Below are 27,894 nucleotides of genomic sequence, written 5' to 3' on the forward strand. Positions count from 1 at the left end.
AGCAAATGGGTATCTAGCTATTAAGACCAGACTGTGAATGTAATTAGGTAACAAATGTGCAATAAATTATCAGGGAAAAACCTACGTAGGGTTAGACTAGCCAACCCAAAATAAAGTCCGTGAACATTATATTCATTATCCTAATTGACCCCAGCTTTGATAAACACTGGACGTGATTATACAATTGTCTGATGTTCTGTCAATTTTTTGTATTCATGATTTTTGTGTTATAGTACCAGAACCATCAAAGAGCAGCAGTGATTATATTTCCTTCTGTTCCTTTGGAAAAATTGTCAAAACACAAGGGACATAAGCCATGCTGGCTGTTGTCTTATTCACAGGGTACCTGCCATACAGAAAGGCTGGCTTTTGGCATGGAAATTTTACAGTAATATGCATTTATCAGCATTTCTGCTGAAGCTGTTTTTGGGACAGGGTTCCAGAGTGCTTCTGGGCAGGAATGTCTCTTAGAAGCTACCTCACTTAAACTGCAGATCACATCAGGACAGTTCTCAGATTTTCTGTCGATTCTGCACTAGGTTTTTACAGTAGCGCACTCGCCAGTGAGTTGCACAGATTACGTTTTTACATAGAGTCCAATTATACAGCTGGGTATTTTATCGAAGCAATTCGGATGCAGTCCCTCACTCAGTGATGCAACAGCAGCACACCATGTTGCCCCTGGGAATCAAACTCACAACACTGTTACTAACCCAGTTCCCTAACCACTGTGCTACGTTTTTGGCAGCCTTTGAGGAAATGCTTTCAGTGCAGTGAGCAATTCTCAGTACTGTTCAGATATCCTATGAATCCACCACCCTGCGTGCACTTCAGGTGCAGGTACACAGCTACAGGCTGAAGTGGCCCAAATCCGATTTTATTACCTACATGTGACACAGGTCTGAAATTTTTTTTTTTTTCCATATCACATTTTAGTTTGTGGTCCTAGATTGGATGCATATCCGATCTGTGGCCATGTGACCGCTGTGAGGACTGGTTTTTTTAACGTGACACAGCCGCATATCACTATTGTCATCATTCAGTGTTGGCAGCTGGTCACTTAAAAAATAAATGAAAAAGGAGGACAACAGTAGTGACCTTAGTAAGTGGCGAGACAGTGAAGTCAATAATTTAATAGATGCTTCCATTCTAGCTAAAGTCAACTTCGAGCAGAGTTTGAACAAAACGCATGAGAAATGGATGAGCAGGGTCACAAAAGGTCATAGGTGCAGTGTCAAAGGAAAATTAAGGGCCTGTTTTTGTCGTTAATGCGTGCGTGCAGGTTCCTTCAGGGCAGAGGTATGCTCACCCGTTTGAAAGACAGGATTGTTTGCTTCTGTCGATGACTTTAATTTCACAGATCTTGCTGGTTGAGAGTACCACAGCCTTGATTTGCTTAGTGCCTAATACTGTACATATGCAGCAATGTTATGATAGGCTTTGTCAAAGGAGAGGACAAAGCTTCATCACTTAACTACAGAATGTAATTAGCATTTTCTTAAATTGCTTTTTTTAACGGTCCCCTTCAAATTAAAGGCAAATCCAATGGCTGCAGCCACATAATGAAAAAGATTGGTGATGAAAAATACTTTGAAACATCACACTTTCACAGATTGGCGGTAAGACCAGTATCATGAAATTTTGTGTGGAGTCCTTGTGATGAGGTGCTTAAAGGAGCAGTTCACCCAAAAATGAAATCAAAAAGCTATGCTTTCACTTAGCCAGAGTGCTATCTATCAATACAGATAGTTTTTCTGGGATTTGATGAGTTTTCTAGATATGCATTGCAGCTCACCCTGATACAACAGACCTCGACAGGACCATGTTTTTCTGGTGCTCAAAGCAGCAAAAAATTTACTATTGGAAAAACTGAACAGCAACATATAATTCCAAATGTAATTGCACGGTTACTCACAAACATTCACGCACCTTGTGCACGGTTTCATCGAAAAACTACTTTCTACCAAAGTACGCCAATTGTGTATATATCCGTGCGCAGTCTCAACCAAAGCATGCCAGTATTCTGTGGCGCAGTGTCAACATTGGTAAAACAATATTTTAAAACTCTGTTGCTATAAAACATGAGAAAATAATATTCCTATCCGACAAGTAATCAATCAATTCATTACCCGTACCCACCCCTAAGTGTTATTTCATTTTTGCAAATGGAGTGCAGGAACACAACTTAAAATTTTAATTCCCAGTCTTTCTATTCATAGCCTTTATTGAGCGTACGTGATTCATCTTAATAAATCAAAGTTTGTAGCAGTGTGAAATAGTATTTGTGGGCTCTACTCAAGAATACGCATTACAGAGGGCTGCAGTGATTAGCCTGTATGAATAACTGCTTTGGTTCGACTGCAGCCCCCTTAAAAATGAGCAGAGTGCCAGACTGACATTTCACACTGGACAAGGTCAGGTTTTGGTCTCGGTTATGTAACTTTTGTCTCCTTTGGCCGCACCTGTACATTTCTGTGGCTGGAGCCTGAACCGTACTCATGTTTGTTGGTTGGGTGTTACAGGACAACCATTCCGTTGTTGTCTAAACGTTTGAGATGTTTTTTCCTCTCGGTTTGCCTAACTGACAGAAACACGGTACTGGCTAGGTGAAATGGGTGTGTTCTGGTACCGTTTGGAAGTGTGACCATGGAAATTAGTTCCGTGACGCCATTTTAAAATAAAAGATTCTGTACAAGTAGAGCCAGTATTTTGTGTAATTATCAGAAAAAAACTTAAGAGTAATCAAAGTAATCAGAAAACGTTAAATAGGACGGAGTGTAGCACAGTGGGTAAGGAACTGGGCTTGTAACCGAAGTGCAGTTCGTTTCGGTAAGGACACTCGTTGTACCCTGACAGGTACTTAACCTGCATTGCTTCAGTATATATCCAGCTGTATAAATGGATACAATGTAAAGTGCTAAGTAAAAGTTGTGTAAGTCGCTCTGGATAAGAGCGTCTGCTAAATGCCTGTAATGCAATGTAATGTAAAAAGTAGGACCTCGGCCTAGCAATCATGGAGTGCCTCCCATGGGCCAGTTTTAAATCATAGCTTGCTTGTTTTAATTGATTTTATGCCCCGGCACAGCGTGCGAGCTTATTTTCGGTGTCGTCGTCCGTCGTCGATCTCAGGACCTTTGAGGAGATTTCTTCAAATTGGCACAACGTCCACTTGGAACAGGAGAACTGATTTATTTTGGATGGTCTAGGTAAGGTCATGGTCACTGTGACCTCCGTCTGTCCCATCTCTCGTGAACGCGATATCTCAGGACGCCTTGAGGGAATTTCTTCAAATTTGGCACAAAAGCCACTTGGACTCAAGGATGAAATGATTAGATTTTGGTGGTCACGGTCACTGTGACCTCACAGAACACGTTTTTGGCCATAACTCAAGAATTCATACGCTAAATATGACAAAGTTTCACACTAATGTCTAATAGGATAAAATGATGAGGTGATGACATTTTATATCCAAACCTGGCGGAGGCATACAACCGCGAGTCGATATTTTTAGTTCAGCTTGTTGCTTGCTATTGTTTTGTGTGTACAAACTTGAGTGTTGAAACGCTAGTTGATTCACAGAAACAGGATCACTTCCACACATTATTTCCCATTGTCCTGTATTAGAACAGCTATACAGGAGAAAGGAGAGCTTGAAGCCAATTGTTTCGTAAACACTCGCTCAAGAGCAGGTCAAGTTCGGTACCTGAGTTGGTGCAGTTGTTGCATGCATGCTGCCTGCTGCACTGTTTGCGAATGAAGTCCTTAATAGGCACAAAAACGTGACACAAAAACCCCCCAAAAAACTGACACCTTCAAGGAGTCCATTGCTCTACCTTCTGTCAATATGTAACTGAGTACAAGGAGATTCCCACACTGATTATCTAACAACCGCAGAGGTTTGTAGATGTCTGTAGATATGACCAAAGGCAGTGAGGCAGGTTGCCATGTCTTGTAGAATTTATAAAGCACAGGGAGAAAGGCCTTCTGAGCTGCATCCTCCAGTCACTGCTGAGGTCCCATGCATGTGCAATAAAGCAAGGTGGAAAGTAATATTCTCATATTCTAGTCATGGCTCTTGGTTAGTTAGCATTCATTGGGTTCACATGAGAAGGGGATAGAGTATGTTGGAGTGCTATGGCCTTCAGGTAGCCTACTCAATGTGTTGGAATACGGATTGTACAAATGTCTGTTGCGGCCGATTGCGAAGCATCTTATTTTCACTTAGTAGCCTTGTTTATTTTAATCATTTGTATTCATATATAGGAGCGCAAAACCTAGTTAGGGGACTTTAAATGTTAGTTACGGTCTACTTGGAAAACGATGTGCAACCGATGCATTTTAACTAAGAAAGTTAAGTCATTTAAAAAACATTTTCTTATGAAAGTTAATATATCTTTGGGGTAACTGAACTTGCTGATTAATGGTATATTACTTTAGGAAATTAACATCAGAAAAAGCATGTTAAATTGTAAAATTTAACATGCTTTTGGAATCGGAATATTTTTTGAAATTTTCAGAACATCAGATAATCCTAATAAACATTTCATTGACAGGTGCATGATGTATTATTAGAGGGGTGTTTTCATGGCTCAGTTCAATGAATATCTTAAGCCCGTAATGCGGACTCCGAAGATTATTTTTCACTGTGATGTTAACAACACGATAAGGGAAGTGGGGAGATTTATTTTAGGGGGTGACACAAACTCATACAAAATCACAGAAAGTTGCAGTTGAACAAACTTCGATGTCACACCCTTCTGCTGTTTTCTGAAACTCTTTTCAAAACAGCAGTCAGAAGTCACCTCAAGGTCAAAAGTGGGCGGGGCAAGAAAAAAGCCAAGCTTCTGCTGTACATAGATATTGCCTCATGGCTGCACAATAACTCGTTCGACAGTATAGAGAGTCAGCCTTGTGTGTCCTCGCCGGTCTCAGGTCTCGAGATACGCTCGGTGAAATGGGCCGTGTAGCGAAGGGGGTTGTGGAGCAGCTCACAAACATGGAAAACCCTACTTTACCTGCAGCAGGAGTGCTAGCTGTTTATTTTTCTGGGAAATGCAAAAGACTGGTTTAACCAGGCAGGTTTGTTTACAGAACTAATCTGCAAGACCTCTCTGCACGTGCAACCAGATACTTTCCCTGGATTTAATTTTCTTATAGAACTGTCCTGCAGTGGACCGGTAGTGGGTCTAGTGCATGCGCACCAAACACCTGTGTGTGTATCTGCAACTCTAGAGCTGTGAAAAATGATTTTGTACAGATGAGTGAGTGCAGTTTCTCTCTTTTTTTTACCTATGTATTTGTGAAAGCTGTGTGTAAAGACAGACAGGACATCCCTTTTAAACACGAATTACTGTTCATTTTTACAGCTGAACAGCAGTATGCGTTTGTGCAAACATTTTTGTGCAAGCAAAACATTTTCAGTGACAGGGCCTGTCATGGGCACAGATGCACTGATTTGTATCCGCATTATATAATTCCCATAAGACATTTTTGTAGGTTTTGCTGAAGTATCCTTCACCACTTACTATGCTAATTTTAACATGGTGCCTGTTACAGTGGATTGATGTTCATATGTGGCTCCTTCCAATATATGTGAAAATGTGTAAAGCAACTGTGGTGCATTTTTTACACAGAGGATAACAGAGCCTTTTGTTGTAGTGTCTTTTTAATACTTGAAACGATGTGATGTAATTGGACATATGGTTGTAGGATAATAGTGCGTTCACAGTACTTCCATATATTCAAATCAGTCGGTGTGCAGAGTAATTTATCCCCGATAATTGATCCCATGGTGAATGAACTTGTGCCTCCCGAAACCAGATTCTATTAGGTTCCCTTCATCTCTTAAGCCTGTTTTTTTAAAAATGGGATTTAATCTCAGAGAAACCGTGGTAACCCCACCCGTATGGGCGAAGGTGCTCATCTCGTCTGCCCTCGTCGGTGGCACCTTCCAGCGAAGGACAGCCCCCCCCCGCCCCCTGCCGTCTGGTTTCATAAACCTACCCGCTTTCCCCCCTGAGAGGTTTTCAGTCTTTCTCTTTCTCTTCCGTTTCAGTTCTACAAGCATGTCGTGCAGAGTGTGGAGAAGTTCATTCAGAAAGTGAGTATGAGTTTGGGGCGTGACTTTCACCGGGGTCGGTTCTGCTCCAAAGCGACCCCCCCCCTTCGAATTGCCGTTAGACAGCTTTTAATTTCATGAATGCCTGTGATGTTATTTTTTGTTATTCTGCTACTATTCTCATTACCGTATCTCTTTAAATTGCTCTGAGTAAGTGCATCCCATTGTAGTTTAATGCACCCACTTGCCACGTTCAGCCGCTTAACTTTGTTGCTGGCGGCGGTCTGGAATGTGCGATTTCCTGTGAATTAAAACGAGTTTATATTACGCGAAGTCGTAAAAGCAAATTGAGAGCGGCGGCGGAGTTGAATTTGACAAGGCGTGGAATTAAACATCCCGACCCCCCCCCCCCCCCTCCCCCCGCCCCCCGCAGTGCAAGCCAGAGTACAAGGTCCCCGGGCTCTACGTGGTCGACTCCATCGTGCGCCAGTCGCGGCACCAGTTCGGCCAGGAGAAGGACGTGTTCGCGCCGCGCTTCAGCAAGAACATCATCGCCACCTTCCAGAACCTCTACCGCTGCCCTTCCGACGACAAGGTAGGCCCCTTCCCCCCACAGGGTGCGTTTAGCTGCGTACTGGTCGACTTTTGAGGCCCCAGCGGGTTAGGCTGTGAACGCAAGTGCGCCGATAGGGCAGGAAGAGGCTTGCGCGATCTTGCTAATGGACCTGGCCTGAATCATGGCGCTAATGACAGTCGGGGCTAATGGAGAAAAGAACAACCGCAGCTCAGTTAGCTTTCATTTTGACTCGTGTTTTTTTCTGAATTGGTGACCTCGGATGGCCCGCGTTATCTGTCGTTTCCATAAATATTGTGTAAATACCGTAATAAACGTAACTTTGCATGATATTTTTATTGAAAGTTTTCATTCAGTATTTTGGTGATGGCTATAACCAGTCTTTTGATGGTTGCTGTACTGGGCCAGTTGAAGATGAAGGCTAGTGACTGAATTCGTTTGGAATGGTGTGCATGTTTAAGGTGGACCTCTCCATCGGTGGTGTAACATCTTGACAAAGGTCCTTTGAACTGAACGTCAACATAATAAACCATAATGTCTGCGGAAGCGGAGATATCCAGAAAGAAGTGTGTGGGAACATGAAACATGATACTCAGTTTGATCCTGAGCTCTGTCCTCTCCTTGTGTCGTTGTGTGTGCGCCCAACAGAGCAAGATCGTGAGGGTCCTCAACCTCTGGCAGAAGAACAACGTCTTCAAGAGCGACATAATCCAGCCCCTCCTGGACATGGCCGCCGGGCTGCCGCCCCCCAGCCTGACCCCCGTCACCGCCAGCAGCGCCGCGCCCGTCAACAGCACCACCCCCGGTGAGTCCGCCGGCACACGCGAGACCCCGCCCGCGCCACGCCCTTGCGCTTTAAATGAACCGAAAGCGGACAGATGCGGTCACAAGATCGGCTGGTTTTCGACAGGAGTTGTCCACGAGAGTGCAAGAGCTGCCGCTCCAAATTTGTGTTATAGTGACCCCTGGTGGCCGATTCCCCCTGCTTTCCTTTAAATCAGGAGTGGGCAATTGCATTGCTGCAGGGTCGGTGTGTATGCAGGTTCTACTGTCGCTGATTACACTGGCCAGAATAACAGATTATCTACACTGACACTGGTTGAGATGCAGATTAGCCAAAAATAAAATGTGTCACGTTGGGACACAGGAAGAGACTTCAGCTGTCATTCATGAGCTTATCAACAAAGTAGCTGAAATATCAGTTTCTAAATGATCCTCTCTCTCTCTCTTTCTCTCTCCCTCTCCCATTCTCTCCTCTTGCTCTCTCTCTCTCTCTCTCTCAGGAACCCCTACAACCCCCGCCACCCCAGCCAACATGGTGCAGAGCCTGCCTGACTGGGCCTCACAGATCTCCAACACGGACACCGTGGCTGCCGTGGCCCAGATCCTGCAGAGCCCGCAGGGCCAGCAGGTGAGCCCGCGTCCGACCCCGCGCTGCTCCTCCTCCACCACCACCTCCTCCCCCTCTCTCTACCACCTCCTCCACCCACCACCTCCTCCTCCTCTCTCCTTCATCTCCTCCACCACCACCACCTCCTCCCCCTCTCTCTACCACCTCCTCCTACCTCCTCCACCACAACCTCCTCCTCCTCTCTCCTTCATCTCCTCCACCACCACCACCTACTCCTACCTTCTCCCCCTCTCTCTACCACCTCCTCCTACCTCTGCCACCACCACCACCTCTCCTCCTCCTTCATCTCCTCCACCACCACCACCTCCTCCCCCTCTCTCTACCACCTCCTCCTACCTCCACCACCACCACCTCCTCACCCTCTCTCCTTCATCTCCTCCACCACCTCCTCTCTCCACCACCTCCTCCTACCTCCGCCACCACCTCCTCCTCCTCTCTCCTTCACCTCCTTCTCCACCACTACCACCTCCTCCACCAGCACCACCCCCTCTCTCCACAGAAATAGCGACCCACAGTCCTGTACAGTGTGTAATCGCTCAAACCTGACAGCATTAAGTTTGACTTAATGCGTAGCGGTGTAATGGTGTGTAACGGTCTCTGTGTTTTAACAGCTGCAGCAGCTGGTGCAGAGTCTGCAGCTCCAGCAGCAGAAGCCCCAGCCCTCCCTGTTGCAGGCTCTGGACGCCGGCCTGGTGGTCCAGCTGCAGGCCCTCACTGCCCAGCTCACCGCCGCCGCCACCGCCAACACGCTCAACCCCCTTGAGCAGAGGGTGTCCTCCTTCAACAAGGTACAGTACCAGGCCCTACCACACTCAACATTGCTGCTCACAGGCTACCGAACCCTAACGCACTATTAACATTGCTGCTCACAAGCTACCGAACCCCAACACACTCAACATTGCTGCTCACTAGGTACCGATGCCTGACACACCTTAACTTGGCTGTTTACACGATAACTAGCCAACACGTGTCAATATTGCTGCTTACTGGGTACCAAGCCCCTAACTGACTTAGCATTGCTGTTTACAAGGTACCTAACCAACATATGCTAACATTGCTTTTTATAAGGTTCCCCGCCCTAGCACACTCTTAACATTGCAGTTTGCAGGGCATGTTTTGTTGTGTTTCTGAATCACTCCTGTGTAATATGCTATGCTGTGCTAAATTGATGTACTTGTAAACCCAGCTCCTCCTTTCCCAGAAGCTGTTGGGACAGTTTGATTTTGGGAGCGATTCTGAACGCAGCGAGAGTTCCAAAAAGGACACGCCGTCATCCCAAATGTAAGCATCGTTTACTTCACTTTTTGGATTACCATTTACAGTTGAGCCATATTTCTGTTTTTCAACTCGTCTGAAGTGAAAGTGAATAGTAATTGGTTTCCAACATATTGGTGGAATATATTGGTGGGACATTTTTTGAAACACTGATGCACTTGGGCCCTATTTAACCAGACATTGCAGGTTTGAGGTGAGGCTACAATACTGTGGAACAGCTAGATTAGCATACCGTGTTGTCTCGAGGGCCATTCATGTGCACCATTGTTGTAGCTTCACTGACCTGCCTTTAACGGTGCTGTGCTGTCCCGGGTGCCAGTTGTGCATTGTCAGTGTAGCTTCATTGACCTGTCTTTAACAGTGCTGTGCTCTTTTGGGCTAGTCATGCGCACCATTAGCATAGCTCCCGTGTAATATTTTTAACTGGGCCCCGGTGTCTCGAGTCACAGCCACGTGCACCGTTAGCCTGAAGTTCAGCGTGGAATCTTTTGTTGTGTCTCTCCCCCTCTAGGCCCATGGTCTCAGACTCCATCAACAGCTCCATTTTCCACCAGCTGGCCGAGCAGCTACAACAGCAGAACCTGGAGCAGTTCCAGAAGCAGTTCCTGGAACACCAACAGCAGCAACAGCAGCAACAGCAGCAGCAGCAGCAGCAACAGAAGGTCTCACAATCACAGATTCTGCAGATAATAAACAGATTATCTGCTCTGCATTCTTTAACTTTGCCAGTGCTCGTATGTGACCAATGCCACACAGCCGCTGGCCGTTCTACAGATATATTGTATACAAATCACATGGTCAGCTCCAGCATTCCTTCCATTTGCATGCTTTCTTATTGTAGAAGATTAGGAGATTAGGAGCACTGATTGTGTATGCTGAGCATTAAACTCTTAACATTGACTCTTGAGGCTCTGTTATTGTGAGATCTGATGATTTGGACCGTGGTTGACATGTCGCCGTTTCAGGCGATGTCCACGGACGGCCAGGAGGCAATCTTCGGTTCCGAGAGCTCAGCCACGCCCTCTCAGAGCCGCGCCCAGCAGCACCAAGAGGTCGAGACCAAGATGGACGACTCCATCGACAACCAACAGCAGGCAAGTTCCCTGACACGCGTTACCTGCCTGCTAATGCACGTAGTCCGCAACCTCCAGCTGCAGTTTAAGTGTGGAGTCACAGGTGTAGCACTAGAATTGTTACCAGAGGATAGCAGGTTCATATCCTAGGATGGGGCAGTGTTGGTGGACATTGTATTGGTTTGAAACTGCTTCTGAAGCAGCTTATCTGCTTTGCAATTTGTGGGGTATTTTTTTGGTTGTTGTGTTTTTTTTGATATGTTTTATTTTCCCCCTTTTGAAAATGCAGGACATGGATCTGGACGAAGGCCAGGACACGGTGGACGAGGACATGTTCGAGGCCGAGGAGAAGAAGACCGGCAGCACCAGGTCCAGGACGCGTTCCAGGTCCCGGTCCAGGTGAGAGGGCAGCGCAGACACGGTCGCCGCGACCTGAACTGATTCACTCAAAGCGTGTCGACGGAGTACCCGAAACACACCTTTGTACTGCTGGCCACACGAGCAGTGATGGTGTTTATGCTCCCAGAGTCATTTCTTACAGCTTCTTACTTTAATCTGAACAATAAAATAGATGGAAATGGCACATTTTACAGATGAAAGTAGGCCATTCACCCCTTGTCTTTTGACTACATTTTGTTGATTAAAAAAAAAATGTTTTAGGACCACAAATATAGCAAGGCCTAATTAGTTGACAAATAGAAATATTGTGATATGTGAACACCCTATTTTTTCCACGGCTTGTGAAAAATGAGTCAACCTACATATTCATGTAAATGGTGATGATTTATTAAGCCTTTCATTTATTAAGCCACAGTTAAAATGGCGATATGATGGTAGTTTAGTACCGTAACCCAGTAACATTTTGTGTGTCTGCGCTCACAGGTCCCCCAGGAAACGACGGTCACGGTCGCGGTCGGGTTCGCGCAAGCGCAAGCACCGGAAGCGCTCGCGGTCACGGTCCCGGGAGCGGAAGAGAAAGTCGTCACGGTCGTACTCCAGCGAGCGGCGGGCTCGCGAGCGCGAGAAAGAGCGGCAGAAGAAAGGGCTGCCGCCCATCCGCTCCAAAACTCTGAGCGGTGAGAGAGAGGCCACCGGGAAAAAAAACAACAAAACTACTTTCCTCATATATCTGACCAGTGTCTCTATTACTTCTGTACATTATGAAGCACATGCTCTCCTAAGCTGAAAAATTCAGGACTGCAGCAGTGCATTCTAATTTTAGTAACTGTGCTCCTAAATTACTTTTACAGTTAGCACACACCATTTCCAGGAGTGAATGTTCCAAAAAATTGGAGCACTGTATAGCCCTGCAATGGGTGTTAAAATTTTATTTGATCTGTGAGGGTCAGACTTTGACTTAAGTGTTTTTCAAAAGTGCAAAAGCATGACAGTTTTTCCCCTTGTTTTCAGTTTGCAGCACTACTCTCTGGGTGGGACAAGTCGACAAAAAGGCCACACAGCAAGATCTCACCAACCTCTTTGAAGAATTTGGGCAGATTGAATCCATCAATGTAAGTATACGGCAGGTCCCCGCTGTGCATATAATCTTATCTTGGATACCTGCTGTGTGATCAGGCTTCTCTCTGAAACTGAGTATGAGAATGTTTTATTTAGATTTTTTTTTTTTTGCCATTATGCTGTTAGGTTTAAAAAAAATAAAATTATCTTTGAAAATATAAAATACATTTAAAAAAACTACTTGGAGTTTCTTCCAGTGCATGGTCTCTAGAGGCTTGTGTGGCAGTTCCCCTTGCCAAGTCTAAAGTTCGGAATTCGGGGGCCCATATTGGTGTCAGTTTGCCGAGTGTGGTTGGCTGAGCCGACCGTGCTTCTCTGCCGAATTTCAGATGATCCCCCCCAGGGGCTGCGCCTACATCGGCATGGTGCACAGACAGGACGCCTACCGCGCCCGGCAGAAGCTCAGCAGCGGCTCCTTCAAGATCGGCTCCAAAGTCATCAAGGTAACGGCGAGCACACCCCCACCAATCCTCCCTGGGGATGTCGGCCAAACTTGACACCCCTGCATCTGCTGTGGTTTTGTAACGTGCCAGTTTCAAAGCCACCAAGCTCAGCTTCTGAAGAAAGGGATTCACAGAACAGTTGTGCACTTGTGTTGTAAACACAAATGGGGGGATTATGAGATGGAGGTTGCCAGGGCTTGGGGAGTAAACTCCGGTTCCGTACGCTGTCTCCAGATTGCCTGGGCCCTGAATATTGGGGTGAAGCAGGAGTACAAGCAGTTCTGGGACGTGGACTTGGGGGTGACCTACATACCCTGGGAGAAGGTCAAGCTGGACGACCTGGCTGGTTTTGTTGAGGGGGGCATGATCGACCAGGAGACGGTCAACAGTGGTGAGTTTGTTATTATTTAACATTAGCAGTTAGCTATAATGTTGAAACTTTTTTTTTTTTTAAATAGAAGCCGATATTTTATATTTTACTGATTAGTGTTTTGTTTTATTCTGTTGTTCTTTTATACTTTAACCATGGACTGAGGATCACGTTGAATTTCATTTTTTTCTATGTTCAATAAACTGTTGTTATTTAGTAACTTAGCTACCATGTTTTCCTTTTGGCCACGCTATCGTTTTGGTATCTAGTATTGTGATGCTAAACCTGATATCGGTATCAGTGTCAGTGTGAAATTACTGTTGAAACTTTGGAACCTTCCAGAGTGGGAAGCTGCGCGGAATGCTGAGCCGCCCAAAGAGACGCCGGCCCAGCCGGCCAGCGCAGAGCCCAGCAGCCTTAGCAGCGCCCAGGCGGAGGCCTTCACCCAGCCCGTCACCATGATGCCCGTACAGGTAGCGCCGCCGCGCCGCTCCCTGCCCGAGCGCTCCGCTAACCAGCAGCGCTCGCGTCGTAAGAAACTGAGATGAGGCGTCCGCCGAGCGTTAGCTGTCGGCTAGCTAGCGGACTACAGACCTCTGTTCGGTCGGCTACTTGTAAGAGAAAGAGCCATCATTAATTTCTGAAGACTACGGGGGGAAAAAGGTCTGGCCTAATTGGCTCAACCTGACGAACATGTTGTTCGTCTGCGTGATTTGTTCTGGTCTTTGGTCTTTTTTTTCCCCCTTTCAAGCCATAAAAATGATGGGAACGGAACGTTTTGTCTTCCCGTTGCCGGCTAGCTACTTTTCGCACCTAGCTGGCTGCTCAAACAATTTGGGGAACCCCTGCTGAGAGCACGTCATCTGTGCCCGCCCCTGATGGGTTTTCACAATGGTACTGAATCTCTTTTCTTAAATGGATTGTCCTTCCCCTATTTTACAGGGTCTTTGTGTCCCTGTAGTCTTTTCAGAACGTGTAGCAGGTCAGGTGCGTGGGTTTTTCGGCTTCTGTTCGCAGTTCCTCTTTGAACGTGGTACATTCGGGAAATATTATGAAGAGAAGAGCAGTTACTGTAAACACCTGTTTAGCCATACCCATATTTCCCTTCTCCCTCGCTCCTCCTCTCCCGGGTGTTGTTAAGCCTGCAGATTTGGATCTGTGCGACTGAGGGTCGTTGTCTTTCCTGTGATTAACTTTTATTAGCAGCTGGACGGCCTCTCCCTAAGGGGGGGATCACCCTTCATTAGCGTGTAGACTGACAACAGGAAGCGCACCTCTTTTAGAAGTTTGCTTGTCGGTGGGCTTTCTCAGCTAAGCTAAGCAATGTCGTGGGTAATTTTTATACGCAGCACAGAGAGAACCTGCTCCATTACTTTGTGTATTTATATAGGAAGCACTTCATATAGGATGTACTTTAGTCTACGTTATGTATTCTACATAGCCAGTATGTCAAAGGCAAAACTTCCCTGGAATGAAGGTTTCAAATCAAATTAGACTTGCTTGTTTTTCACATTTTAAATAACTCTTAATTACTGCATTATTTGGAGCAGGTGTCCCCAGCCTTGGTCTGTGGAGAGCCTCTGAATTTCTGCTCATTCAGCTGAACAAGTGAAGATGCTGATTACACCATTAACTCACTTCGCCCAGTTTTTTTGGAACTAAATTGGTTGCTTATTTTAATCTGAAAACAAAAACCAGCAGGCTGTCCGGGCCCAGAGTTGAACTTGCCTGATTTACACAGTATTTCACACAGTCCATTGTGAAGACAAGGGCACAGGAGAACTGCGAACGCCTGCCACTTTTAACCGGTGTGAGCTCTCCTTACAGATCCCGGTGGCACAGGGTGTCCCGGCCGTGGGGCTCATCCCGCCCTCTTTCCCGGTCACCATGGCGATGCCGCCGCCCGGTTTCGGCCCTCCGCCGCCTTTCCTGCGGGCCGGTTTCAACACCTCCCAGCCCCCTCCCGGTGAGTGTCCCACAGAGACCGCATGCCAAGGGAAAAGCATTACAGTCGGGGTTCCCTTGCCCTTCTAAAACCCTTCAGTGCTAAAATTTAGAGAATTTAAATGGACCACTGGTAGCTTCTTGTATGTAAAAACTAGGCATAGATACCTTTATGTGCTTCCATTTTGTTACATGTGTGTGTCCACCAAAAACTGGTCCTGGTTCAGAACGCACATTCTCGAAATGGTTGCGGCCTAGATTGGGATTGATTTAGAACTGATTCCGGGACAGCATTCATTTTCGGGAATTTCTAAGCCATTTATATTTTGTCTTAAATCATGGTCTGTGCAGGGTGTATCTATAGTTCCTTCAGTTTTATGGAATATTAGCTTGAAAGGAAAGTTCTTGAATTAGTGTCATGATGGTAATATTGTCATGTTCTCTTCAAGTGTCTGTTACATAGTTAACTTTTAAATGACCTTTTGCCCCCGTAGGTTTCATGCCACCTTCTGTAGTTCCTCAGACGTCCGTGGGATCTGGCGTCCCCTCAGTACCAACATGTAAGTGTTGAGGTGCAGGTGTGGAAATGCTCTTCTCCAGCGCATGAAGCCAGACTGTATGAAGCCTTTAAGCTTGCCGGCAGCGCTTCCCAAACCTTTTCATGGCTGTGGCTGAGGTCCTCCTCCACCATGAAAGGGTTTGATGCTTGAGGCAATTTAGTGTAGCATAAATATTTTAGAATTGCAGAGGATGTGCAGACCGGAGATGGTCTCATCTTAAAATCTAAAATATGCAGTGTTTTCAGTATGGAAATGGAAACAACATTTCCAATTTCAAGAATATTTATTTGTTTTTCTTGAGGACCGATAGGTACTCCTTTGTCAACCCCAAGGGGGACCCCATTCGGGAAGGTGTTCTGCACTGACTGTGCCTAACGTTGGCTCGCTCTCCTCTGTGCGCTTGCAGCCCTGATGCAGTCCTCCATGTCGGGGGCGCAGGAGGCCCCGAAAAGCTCGCCCTTCGGAGCCATGATCCCTCCCGTCAGCACCATCCCTGGGAGCTACATCCCCCAGGGCGTCTTCAATCCCGTGGGAACCCAGCCCCAGCTGCCTGCCGACAATAAGGCGGGCCAGCCCGCGGAAAGCCTGGACGCCGCCGCGGAATTAACACTACAAGGTACAGTCACAAGGGGGTCACTGCTTTGCTTTACACTTAACGTGGCTAGCTAAAATTTTGCCATTGGTCTGTGGGGAATTTGCTGTGGTGTGCTAACGTGCTAACACTGTAACCTACTAGCTGTGTGCTAACATTGGCGTGTGGTCTGGCCGTCCCCTCGTAGGCATGCAGAACGCCGTGCGGAGCGGTATGGGCCTGCTGGGCATGCACCCTTCGGCGTCCCTCACCCACCCGCTGCACCACCCCAACCTCGGCGGCCAGAGGATGCCGGGCCTGCTGCCCGTGGAGGCCCGTCCCAGCCTGCTGCAGGGGGCCGGTGGCCGCTTCCCCCTCCTCATGCCCAACAGACTGCTGCACCCCAACAACAGCCTGGCCCCCAACCCCGCCCTCAACCCCGCCCAGCCCGCTCCCCCCCGCGCCCCTGCCCCTTCCCCCTACTCCGAGCCGGACCAGTTCGGCAGGGCTCAGGGGGTGTTCGGGCAGCCCCCCGCCCAGCCTTCCGACGGCCCCGCCCAGCCCGAAGCCCGGTCCCCCGGGAGGAGCGACGGCGTCCCGCAGGAGAGGGACCAGGACTACCGCTTCCCGCCGCCCGAGAAGCAGGGGACGGGGCTGCTGCCGACCCCGCCCCCAGAGAACAGACAGATGAGGGAGGGGCCCCAGGGGGATGGCGGGGAGAGCCAGGGCAGGAAGGAGCCGCTCGCCAGCTTCAAACACGAGAGCCGCTGGGGCCCGCCCAGGGGGGATTTCGACGAGCGGGACCTGAGGGGCGTGCCCGCGGGGGGCCCCAAGGGCTTTCAAGAGGAGCGGCCAGGTCCCAGACCAAACTTCACTAATCGTTTTGAGAATCGAGGAGGAGGAGGTGGAGGTGGTGGTGGAGGAGGAGGAGGAGGAGGAGGTGGAGGAGGAGGAGGCGGCGGCGGTGGTGGTGGTGGTGGTGGTCCTGCCTGGAGTCGCGGTGGCCGGCCTGGGGAGGCGGACCTGCACCAGGACTTTGATGACCGGCGGCGGCCCTGGGACCGCCAGAGGGACCGCGACGACCGGGACTTCGACTTCCGGAGGGAGATGAACGGCAGCCGCCACGGGCGGGACAGGGAGAGGGAGCGCGACCGCGGGCGCGAGAGAAACCGCGAGCGCGACCGGGAACGAGATTGGGACCGCGACAGAGACCGCGAAAGGGATCAGGGGCGCGACCGCAACCGCCAGGCCTGGGCTCCTCTCGCCCCTGCCCCTGCCCTGGCCCCCGCCCCCGCCCCCACTCCGGCCCCCGCCCCCGTCCCCGCCCCCAAGCCCCAGGCGCCCTCCGTTCCGGAAAAGCCCGCCGACGGCCCGGAGCAGGAGAAGCCGCAGTGTGTCAACGGGGCGGGGTCTAACAGCGCCCCGGCGGCCCCAGAACCGCCCGAGGCCACGCCTGCCGCCGAGGAGCCCCGGAACAATCTGGAAAAGCACGCCTCCCCTAAGGATGTAAGCAATGAACAAAATGTACCGAAGGAGGATGCAGAAACGCAGCCTGTGCTAGAGAAAACAGAAACTGAGGGGACATTATCATCACTCAGTAGGTAAAGATCATTTTGTAAAGTTGTCATCTCTGTACTCATTCACAAAGGCCCGATGGACCTGTTGAGAGTAAAATTCACCTATTGTCCCGACACAGATAATTTAACCAGCTTTGTGTGCATCCTTCACATAACTGTATATGTTTTAACTTCCTTAGAATCAGCTCGCTAGAAGATAAAATGGTAGGTGATGTTTTTATTTTTTTTTTGTTTTTAATCGCAACGGAAGCAAAAACCCTGCCCCCATCGTTTTAAAAAGGCAGTTTTTCATGAAGTGCTCGCTAAGGTGTTTTTATTGTGAATGTGAGAAGGGGGGGGGGGGGAGCTTTTACCTTCCTATGGAAGAGTTGTAAGGAATCCTGGCTGACAAATTTGACGATTTGACGATTATGGAATACTTGAAAACAGCGGGTTCTGGCCTGTGTCGTCTGTCCTGTTTTTAAAATGCTGCAGCAGTTTTAATTGAATGCTTTATCGTGGAGTTCTTCGCTGTTTCTGTCTTTTTAACACACACACACACACACACACACACTTGCGAGTACAGTGAGAAGCTTCCGATGTCCTCTGAAAAGGGTATACATTTAAAAGATTAAAACATCTGTGTTATCCCAAAAATAAATGTCTGTGATTTTTTCCATCATACTGCAGTGAATCCTATAGCAACATTAAAAAAAGAGAAAAAACTGTATTTAAAAAAAAAAAATTAAATGAATGTTGGGTGCATTGTTTTTAGTTGCTAATAAACATCCTGTTTGATAAAAATGCTCTAGGATTTTATTTTGTGAACTGTATATATCCCTCTAATCAGAAATGGAAGGATATTTTTACACAAATTCAGCCTTTATGCATGTAGGGACATAAGAAAATTTGCCAGTGTTGAGCCATTCGTAGTCTTAAGTGCACTTGATCCTGTCTTTGTATAAGGAAGCAAGTTTTGCTAAATTACACTTCACAAAATTTTGGCAGCCAGTAAAATGAACAATAAAGTAAGAAATTAATTAAATGACTCACAAGAATGGTTTTAATCCCTTTCTAAAGCAGCGTATAGAATCATTTCCACATAGTGTTGCCATGGTAGGCCACACTCCCGAAAGACAATGCAAGCAATGCAATGGCTTTGCTTACTCTTTATGGCCGTCAACTAGGATTTCGCTGCTTCCTCAAGGAAGTAGGTTCTCATTCACAGTTGACAAGGCCATCCAATCACGATTCACAATTTAGGCAGGGTCCCTGTTTCCAGGCAGTAAATGTTTATATTAAAAAAAATAATAATGGCCTCTCTGTCAATCGTCCCGTCGCATTTCAATTTGAGACCGGAGGGAGTAGCTTGCCAGCGATACTATAGGCAGCAAGCCGTCACTTTTCCCTCATGCTACCGCTTCTGAATTTTTAAGATGGGTCAGCTGCCCCCGCACACACCCCGGAGAGTCCGCAGTGTCTGTGCAGACATGACAGCCAGAGGACAAGGGACTGCCGTGGTCAGTTTTAGCTTCAGAGGTCGAGACGCTTGTCCTTGTCAGGCTGCCGAGTCTAAAAATGCCTGCTCGGCAAAAAGAGCGGCCTCTTGTCTTGATCGCCCCCGGTCCTGGCGTTCAGCAGGCTGCTCTGACCGTAGACGCTGCGGTTGTGACTTGACGGCCGAAACCACCGCAGTGCCTCACCGTCGGTCCCAAATGACAGACTGCTCAAACTCGTGGAAAATATTTGTATATACACACTTTCTTCTTCAAAGTATGCAGTGCCCGGGCATACATTTTGCTGCAAAATATAACTAAATCTTCGTGCTGAATACAAATACCTTTTTTATGAATGAGTCCAATGACCATATTCCAACACGGTATACCTTATTCGCTGGAAGGTGAGCCTATATTGTGTAGAAATTTGGCTGTTCGACAGGTTTGGTCATCCATGAGACCTTACCTTAGGCCTCCCCGTTTTACCTCACTTCTACATTACCTGATCTGCAGACTGTGCATATAGGAGACATTATAGTATCGGTACTTTCAGCTGAGCAGTGCTACGTTGCATTCAAAGCTTAGTGGCTGTGCGTCATTGGCCACTTCTAGCCGTTCACCGCGCAGAGAAATCGAGGCTCGGGAGGGTAGTCGGTCCCTCGACCGTCCCTTCCTGCGTGGTATCTCTCCCTGAAGCAGTTGGCCATGCCGGCTGACTGGCATCCCACCGAGTTCTCGTGCCAACCTGGCTACCGAGAATACGCCCGTCGCTCCAGTGCACCAGGTTTCAGATCATCTCTTGGTCTGTAGGACTGTTCGCATGCGTTGGGTTCTTTACCCACGACCAGCTGTCCTCTATCAGAATGGAGGTTATCAGCCGTGCTTGTGTAATTTATTCTGCCATCTAAGGCTGACCAATGGAGTTTTTCACTTTAAATTTAGTGTTCAAAGAGATATTGCCCACAAATGCAGTTCTCGGCTTCTCGGCTGTCAGGTGCTCACAAGGATAGAAAATATGACAAATATTAAACCTATTTTCTGTGACATAGGTTGATATCATACACCAATACATGCATACTTTGGTTGTCATGAGACATGCCATCACATAACAGAGATTATATTTCATAATGGTGTCATTTCTCTTCAGCTGTTCTCAGACTTAATGATTCCCATTCCAGCACTTGTGAGCTTTGAAGTTTGCTCTCTTTAAACTGATTTCTGTGGAATGTAGCCACTTGCTTTTTCTTTGAACTCTGCTCTTTCAACAAGTGGTTTAGAGACCATGTAGCCTATCCATTTAGCCTACCCCATTTTCATTTCAATTTTCAGTCTATTAGTCAATTAAAAGTGGTAAACTCTCTCAAAAAGGAAAACATGAAAGCTGTCATACAGGCTAGGTCATTCCTAATGTCTGCTTTGGAACAATGAACAGCTCATTACACTTGCTGGCATGAAAACCAGCACACAGAGGGAAGCCCCAGGACCAAGTTTGAGAAAATTAGCTTCCGTAGATTCTTATTTCCCTGAAGGTGGCCAGCAGAGGGCACTGTGGTGCCGTGGCCGAGTTACTGAGGGCTCGTGAAGGGCTCTGCGGAGTGGTGTAGTGCTGCGTCAAGCAGAATCTGCAGCGCTCCGCTCCCGTTGGATTTTACAGCTGTGTGTTTTTCCCACAATAAACAAACATTAAATAGCGTACCTTGAAGAAACAGGCAATTTCTTCATTGATGAATTGCCTGAGATTTCGCCGACTCTGTCCAACTTCCCGATCCAATTTAAATATCCTCATATGTGGTTATGAGGATATTTACATTTGCAGTATCTGAGTTTGCTGTGATGGAGTTACGTAAAGAAACCCAGGCACAGAAATTTGAGTGCAAGGTTCAGTAGGTCGGCCATTTTAGTTGTTGACTATAGCTCGTCTCTGAAACGTACCTTTTGCTGGATTTACGCATCCATTTTAAGAAGGCCAGACTAAGTGTTTCAGGGGTGTATCAGCCCACAGATGCATTACAGGAAAACTAGGCTGCCTTTTATGGTTTAAGACAAGGAAGAAATTCTCGCTGGCTGCAGAGTTTAATGATAAAGTCTGAATGTGCAGCAGTCAGCCTTGGAAATTACAATGTTGTGAGAAGAAAGAGAGGAAGCAAAAATGATTTGGCAATACTAAATGACTACCATCATGCTAATAAAGCCAGTCTGAATCCTTCCAAAAATAAACTAATAAAAACCTAGAGGGAAGAACAAGAGTGAGGAGGTTAGAGATAGAGAGAGAGGGAGTCAGACAAATAGAAGAAGGGAGGGAGATGGGAAAATGCAGTGTGAGGAGGATGGAAGGAGAGAGAGAATAGGAGATGTATGCGCTTAGAAGCACGGGCCTGCAGCAAGCATCTGTAGTTAAGTCCTGATATTGGAGCTGTAATTACCCCGAGCCCCAAAGCGAAACGAGCAGCAGACCTGGCTCAGGGCCTTGCCGCACCTGTGCCAGGAGAGACGCCCCAGCCTTCTGCTACTGTAGCTGACACGTTATTGGTGTGGGAAACGAGAGCTGGCTCAGCGTTCGGTGCCATCTCCTCAGCTGAGGTGTCTGCGGCGCTGTATACGTTTCTACAGTTCAAAGTTGAGCAGCTCGTTGTGATAGGAAACCGAGCGAGGCTTGCCATCTAGGCTAGGCAATGTGCTAGCGCAGCGCAAGTCGTGTTGGCCTGGCTTCACTTCAGTGCGAGTTTTGCATTCCCTGAGAAAAGGGTGTCCATTCCTTTAACAGTCTGTTTCAGGAACCGGTGTGCAGTTCTGAAAGAGCACTGCAACTGCGGTCATACGTTCAGTCCCAGCGCTGCTTGTGTGTGCACGCATGCATGAGTGTGTATTCAGCCTGAAATTTCACCCAGAAAGGGTGTGTGTTTTAAAGAAAATTATATTTGGTATTAGCTGTATATCTGAGTATTTGCCTAAGCCAATGCTTGAGAGGGTCTGTGGGGGCAGTGTTGGACAGGTTTCAAAGCTGACAAATCTGTCTCTGCCCAGAGATTGTGACTATAGATGTCAGTACTTCAGGTGTGCGTTTGTGAGAGAGTGTGTGCGAGAAGCAAGGTTTGAAGCTACTGAATATATGCACAAACCAGGGGTTTGTATAATTGTGAATAGTGTAGCATATGGATAGCAAATACAGCGAGAGGACCACAGTTTTGGCAGCTGAGTCAGGAGCAGAGGTGCAAAGTCCAGGGGTCAGAAAGTAAAAGTCCTACCTTGAGCTTCTTCCACCCATGAACTTAGCCAGCTGATTTTACGCATTAGTTCTACCTCCTGGCTGAATAACTATGTTAATTAGCAAATCCATGTGATTGGAACAAAATACTGGGGAGGACTTTTGCTTTCTGAACCTGGATTTTCCACCTCCAGTCAGGACTTTGTTCAGGTGCCTCATTCCCCTTTTCCACGCCCTATATTCTACTGTAGCGTTCCACGTCTGGTATTCTGTCATTTTCCTGTCGAGAAAAATCACTCAGTAGCTAGCTAACTGCCTTTAGGACGCAGGGCCTGAATGGAAACTCAATGGCAGTAAAAACACTGTTTAGCCCTGCTGCTGGGATCCCACTCGGGCACACTCTTTCTTCCTAGTTTGATGGATCAACATGTAGGCGCGAGGAGCTCTGGATCACCCTGTAGTGACTGCAGCCTGTTTGAGTCAGACAACAGACATTACATTACAGGCATTTAGCAGACGCTCTTATCCAGAGCGACGTACAACAAGTGCATTAGTTCAAGGTGCAGAGGTGCAAAAGAAACACACTAGAGTGAAGTAAAGATCGTAGTGCCAGAAGTGACCACATAGATCAGGACTCCAACCCTGTAGAGTAACCTGTTCAGCAAACAACAATCCTGCCAAGTACAAACTAGCACTGAAATCACATTTGCCGTCATGAAATTCCGTGGGTCTGAGCGACATCCACGCCACCCATGCGAACGAGGAGAGAAAGGCCACCATATTCCGTAAATAAAGAATTTGTCCTTTTTCGTTTGTTTGTTTGTTCTGAAAGATGAGCCTGCTGCTTTCATGTGGGGAAAACTATATTTCCCGCCGCAAACGTTACAAAAGGATTCCCTTTCGACACAGTGTGGAAATCAAACGGCCTGCTCCGTTTCTGTGTTTTCGCCATGAGCCGTTTGATGTTTAAGTGGCACCGTTCACTCAAAGGCTTTTTTTATTTTTTATTTTTTTTTGTTATTCATGCCTCCGGCGAATGGGTTTCCAGGCAGAACAGGAAAAGAACCGCGCCGCCGCGTGTTCTCACACTTGTCTTCGCGCCGCGGTTCAGCGGCGCGAAGGGATGAGAGTCGGCTGACGGCGATACCCTTAGCGTTCTGCCGGCTTCAGGGGTACGGCCCGTGAGCGGGGTTGTCGGGTCGGTCTGCGGGCCAATGCAAAAAAAAAAAAAAAGCCAGCGTGGGAAACGAAGCCGCTGAGGCTCAGCCTTTCTGTCGGCTGCGACCGGCGTCGCCCATGCAAAAACGAGCCGCCCGGGCATTCAAATGAGGACCAACGTGCGCTCGGTTCGTCTCCCGTTTGGCACGATCGTCCCCCCCCACCTCGCCTCTGTCAGGCCCTCTCTGGCACGGTCTGCGCATATTGCCGGTGTTTTTTCACGAGACGTTAATTATAGATTATTAACGATCCCTCCAAGTTCGTCTCTGCCTTTTAAAGTAATGGGATTTTCCGTTTCTGTTGGTCGTTTCGCTAGTGGCGAGATCGAGCGGGCGTGTCGCATCCGTCGCCTCGAACAAAGCCCTCTTGTCCGCTGATGTCCCTTTCCTTGTTCGATTCGCCCCTTAGGGCCTGTGCAGTAGTCTGAAGGAAGAGCTGAGGTGATAAAGTTTGACTGTATGCAGCCATGTAGAAACAGGCCAGGGCAATCTGCTGTAGAGGGGGAGACACAGAATACTGGCACTCTACAACTCATTGTGGGGGGAATCAATTGAAGCACACTTTCTGTGGGGGGGTGAGCGGGTGGCCGTCTGATTTGCTTTTCAAGGTGTAAGAGCGGGGAGCACTTTAGATAGTAGCAGAAGTTCAGAGTCAGCTGTATTTCTGGCAAGGCTCCGTAAACAAAAGGATAAATAACGAAATAAAAAAAGACTAAGGCAGACGTGGCTCATGTGTCCTCTAGTAACATCTTGCATAAATAAAGAGTAGCATAAGCCGCTGACGTGTGAAGCAGAGGCTTCAGCCCTTTGGCTGCCCGGAAACCTGTTTGCCAGATGGGGTATGATACCAGTGATTGGACGGCCATTTGGGGAGAGAAGGGCAGTGATTGGGTGGACATAAGGGAGCGAATGGCAGTGACTGGTTGTCCAGATTACCTTCTTTTTCAGTGTTCTACTGCACATATCAGGCTCTTCTCACACCTCTGAGATCTACAGACTTTTTAAAACCACATTTTACCCTCAACATCTTTCAGTATGGAATGGTAAATCGGATTTAATAGGCCCATTTCACCACTTCAACACCTTCTGTCTCCTCCTGGGAGTCTGTGGACTTTCACACGTCCTCATAGACACGATTGGTCTGCCGCAGCTTATTTTACCGTTTGGTGATAGGGCCAATAGCTCCATACACCACCCAGGAGACAGACTGTGCGCTACACTGTACTGTTTCGCTCGACCGTGCAAATTATTAATCCCTGTCGAACCAAAGGCTCATTCAATTAACAAAGTACCCCAAAGGATTTCACAAAATGGGCTGATGGGAGGTTAAGTCCCGAGCTTGTCGGGCACACTTGTCAAGCTCTTCACATCACCTCCCATTACCTCTGCCTTTTGAACTCAGCCCCTCATTGTTTACTGAATGGACTGTGAGCAGCGATGGCTCACTATAAGACAGTGTTTCCCCCAGGATTTTTTCGTAGGTGGGATGGTGAGATGCATTGGGGGGGGGGGGGGTGGGATGGGCATCCGCTTGCATTCCATTCTTTTCTTCCATTAGTGTGGTGAGCCCCCCAAATAGCCCTAATGTGTGATTAATAATATTAAAAAACACAAGAGGCCATTTCTGTTATTGCTCTTGTTGAGCAAGCTAGTTTCAGCGTGACATCTTGTTTTCAACTTTTCATGCAAATTAACCGCTTTCTCTGCATCTTGCAATGCTACCAACTGCTGTGTAAATATTGTGATCAATAAACAACATCAATGTCATGACTCAAAGACGATTGGCTCAAAGAAATATAAACAATTTTGTTGTAGTTCAAGTCTGGGTCATCGGGCGTCGTAGTCTTAAAAAAGATTAATTTTATGCCTTTAGAACTCTATATAGTGTATTTTTTTCCTGCTTTTTGGCTCTTTTTTCTGCGTAAAATACACAAAATCCTGCCTTGAAGTGACCACTGCTAGAAGCAATTTCTGTTTTCACTCATGTTTTTGACTTTTCATTCAAATTAAGGGCTTTCTCTTTGAATCTTGCAATGCTACCAAATGGCCGTGTAAATATTGTGATCAATAAATAACATGAAGGTCATGACCGACAGATGAGAAATGATTTCATTGTGGGTCAAGTCTGAATGTAATCTTAACAAAGACCTCAAAATATATGCTTTTATAATGTAACCTACTTTTCCGTGTTTTGGCTTGACGGAACCACTGTAAAAGCTGCTCTGTGACTGGGGTATTTAAGAGTTCCATTCTCTAATGAAGGTCGCTAACTTTAGTTATGAATTAGTATAGGCTGCTTCACTAGGCCTTTCATAAAGCTATTACAGCAACGGTCCCCAAGTCAGGCCGGGCCCTGCATAGACTCCGGGTGTTTCGACACTTTGGCTGCACGTCTATCATTCACGTTGGTGTCCAATCAGTGGTTTCACCGACAACTGAATGGCTCCTACTGTCACCATTCTACCTGATCTTGTTAACTTGTTGGCAAAAGCAAGATGAGATGTTTACCTGACCCTTTTTCGGTGGCAAGATCCTCTTATTAGCTGAAGATGACAATATTACTTAACTAGGCTAGTTACTGCTTTCCTAGGATAAATCTCAACTACATGAAAAATCCAGACGATCCAAACAAATCGTCTGCACGTAGCCAAGCAGCCAATCATAGTGAGATAACCGCCAAACAAAACGCTGTTACTTCGTGCTTGGGAGTTGGAGGGAATCTACACACTCCGCAAATTGAACTGTCGACCATTTCCAAAGACAGATTACAAAATAGGGCGCTTAAGCGAACACTTTTTCTATTGTTTTTTAAATCATAGTAAATTAGTTTTGAAACAAAGACATTGCCATAAATATATATTTTTTATATTTTTAGGCAGGGCGGTCTGCTCAGCCTAATGTAGGCTATAGAAGGGGAAACCTTGTAAGATATAGGCCTAGCTGGGCCAAAGGGATAGAGGGAAATGGGGGAAATGGTAGGTACGGCAGGAATCTCCACATAATTAAACCATACAAGCAGATCTGCATTAAATCTGTACAAATGATTCTTCTCTCAGTCTTTAAACAAATTTAGGGTTTTAGTTGCGAATTAGGATTGAGTTCTCAGGTGACATATCAGGTGATTAAGTAAAGATAAATAATTTAAAAATGACATTTTCATATATAGGTAAAATATCATTTTTGGTCTGCTGGGGACAAAAATGCTACCCAATGGACTATAATTCAGTCACATTTTTATTTATTTATTTTGTGATGTTCTACATAGGCCTGAGTGCTTTTCATTTCTAATGTCACTCCTGGTACACACTGTTGCCATGACTACCTCAACCGCACTCAATAAACGTACAGTACGCAGCCTGTCTGAGTGGGATGCTGCGCTGTCCATAAAAAAAAGGAAAAACACATTGGTCATTTCTGTCAGTTTGGAAGGCAGTGCCTATGGAAGAAAAAAAATGGTATGTTACTCATTTATCTAAAGCATGACTGTTACTCTTTACCTCAAATCATAAGTTGGGGGCACAGTATTTTTAAAATGATTATATACACATTAAGGGGGGCAAATGCTGTGCTTTTGTTATGATTAGTAGGATGCCAATGACCAGAGGTACCACAACATACTTTTTTAGTTTCTTCTTCTTCAGAAGTCCCAAACAGTTTGCAGACACACAAAAATGCACACACAACTACGTAGGGTAAACGTCCCTATTAAGCCCACGTACCATATAAGCCCACTTGCAACTTCTGAGTCAAATTTAAAAAAACTACATCATAATTTTTTGCTGAGTGATGTTTTTTCAAATGAAGCTGCTTGTTACGTAAATGACACTTTTTATTGTAAGTCAATCACATTTGTCGATATTGAGTTATCAAAGCACATGTGCGGCATGTGCCTGCTGATCCCAGAAGAAGTTGCAAAAAAACTTAGGTGATTTTGGTACCCTCAGAAAATAACATTTTTTGTATATTTCTACTCCTGTTTTTGGAAAGTACTCACTTGTTATCAAAATTTAAGTGATTAGTGTTTTGAATGAGACATATGTTAGAATATTACCTGAATTAGAAATATTGTGTCTTTTGAAATCAAAATATGAGTTTTAGCACGTTAGCAAACAGACCACATGCTGCATCAATACAGTAGCTACATAGTATTGTTCATTGCAATGACATAAAGCATGATAAGCATGTATAGTTTACATTTTTGTATGCAGTTTATATTATTATACTGTTAAATAGACAATAAATGTGTATGTTTATCTTTATTTATTTTTTAATTAACATTTTTACCTGGTGGGCTTAAAGGGGACTCTAGCAAAAAAATCACACTGTCTGAGGTGGATGTAAATGAGTATAGCTAATTACTTCTCTCCATGATCAATTTATACTTTTCATATTATGTTAGTGCACCATATATAGATTTATTTCATATAGTTGTTTTTTTAATATCATGTGAGTAGAATAAAATATTCTGTCTTTAACCATAAATTCACTGATGTTCCCTTTAAGCCCACCTGTTCCCATTAAGCCCACTTTACTGTGTTTCAATGGGGATTTTCTCCCTTTTGACCTTTGAACCATTTTCCTCCCTAATTTTGACCTCATCTGATGAATCAGCTCTATAATTCA

General features: G+C 46.4%; 2 protein-coding genes across 6 annotated transcripts in view; both read left to right on the forward strand.

Moving 5' to 3' along the window:
• The window catches only part of scaf8 (SR-related CTD-associated factor 8), a 37,713-nt gene extending 19,556 nt beyond the window's left edge, over window positions 1-18,157 (forward strand). For 3 of the 5 annotated variants that reach the window (XM_064331697.1, XM_064331725.1, XM_064331733.1), the window contains exons 3-20: window positions 6,056-6,100; window positions 6,492-6,653; window positions 7,281-7,437; window positions 7,916-8,043; window positions 8,655-8,831; window positions 9,230-9,324; window positions 9,830-9,980; window positions 10,284-10,412; window positions 10,681-10,790; window positions 11,274-11,467; window positions 11,802-11,902; window positions 12,239-12,352; window positions 12,587-12,743; window positions 13,065-13,195; window positions 14,550-14,688; window positions 15,161-15,226; window positions 15,633-15,842; window positions 16,006-18,157. In XM_064331697.1, coding sequence (XP_064187767.1) covers window positions 6,056-6,100; window positions 6,492-6,653; window positions 7,281-7,437; window positions 7,916-8,043; window positions 8,655-8,831; window positions 9,230-9,324; window positions 9,830-9,980; window positions 10,284-10,412; window positions 10,681-10,790; window positions 11,274-11,467; window positions 11,802-11,902; window positions 12,239-12,352; window positions 12,587-12,743; window positions 13,065-13,195; window positions 14,550-14,688; window positions 15,161-15,226; window positions 15,633-15,842; window positions 16,006-17,402 — 3,663 coding nt within the window. In that variant the 3' untranslated portion in view covers window positions 17,403-18,157. The remainder of the gene's footprint in view (window positions 1-6,055; window positions 6,101-6,491; window positions 6,654-7,280; window positions 7,438-7,915; window positions 8,044-8,654; window positions 8,832-9,229; window positions 9,325-9,829; window positions 9,981-10,283; window positions 10,413-10,680; window positions 10,791-11,273; window positions 11,468-11,801; window positions 11,903-12,238; window positions 12,353-12,586; window positions 12,744-13,064; window positions 13,196-14,549; window positions 14,689-15,160; window positions 15,227-15,632; window positions 15,843-16,005) is intronic. The other 2 variants (XM_064331717.1, XM_064331708.1) reach the window with 2 other exon arrangements.
• The window catches only part of tiam2a (TIAM Rac1 associated GEF 2a), a 90,503-nt gene continuing 79,973 nt past the window's right edge, over window positions 17,365-27,894 (forward strand). Inside the window, exon 1 of the mRNA XM_064331678.1 lies at window positions 17,365-17,398. The gene's annotated coding sequence lies outside the window, so the exon portion shown is untranslated. The remainder of the gene's footprint in view (window positions 17,399-27,894) is intronic.

The sequence above is a fragment of the Anguilla rostrata genome, chromosome 1 (genome assembly GCF_018555375.3).
Source record: "Anguilla rostrata isolate EN2019 chromosome 1, ASM1855537v3, whole genome shotgun sequence".
Classification (NCBI taxonomy): domain Eukaryota; kingdom Metazoa; phylum Chordata; class Actinopteri; order Anguilliformes; family Anguillidae; genus Anguilla; species Anguilla rostrata.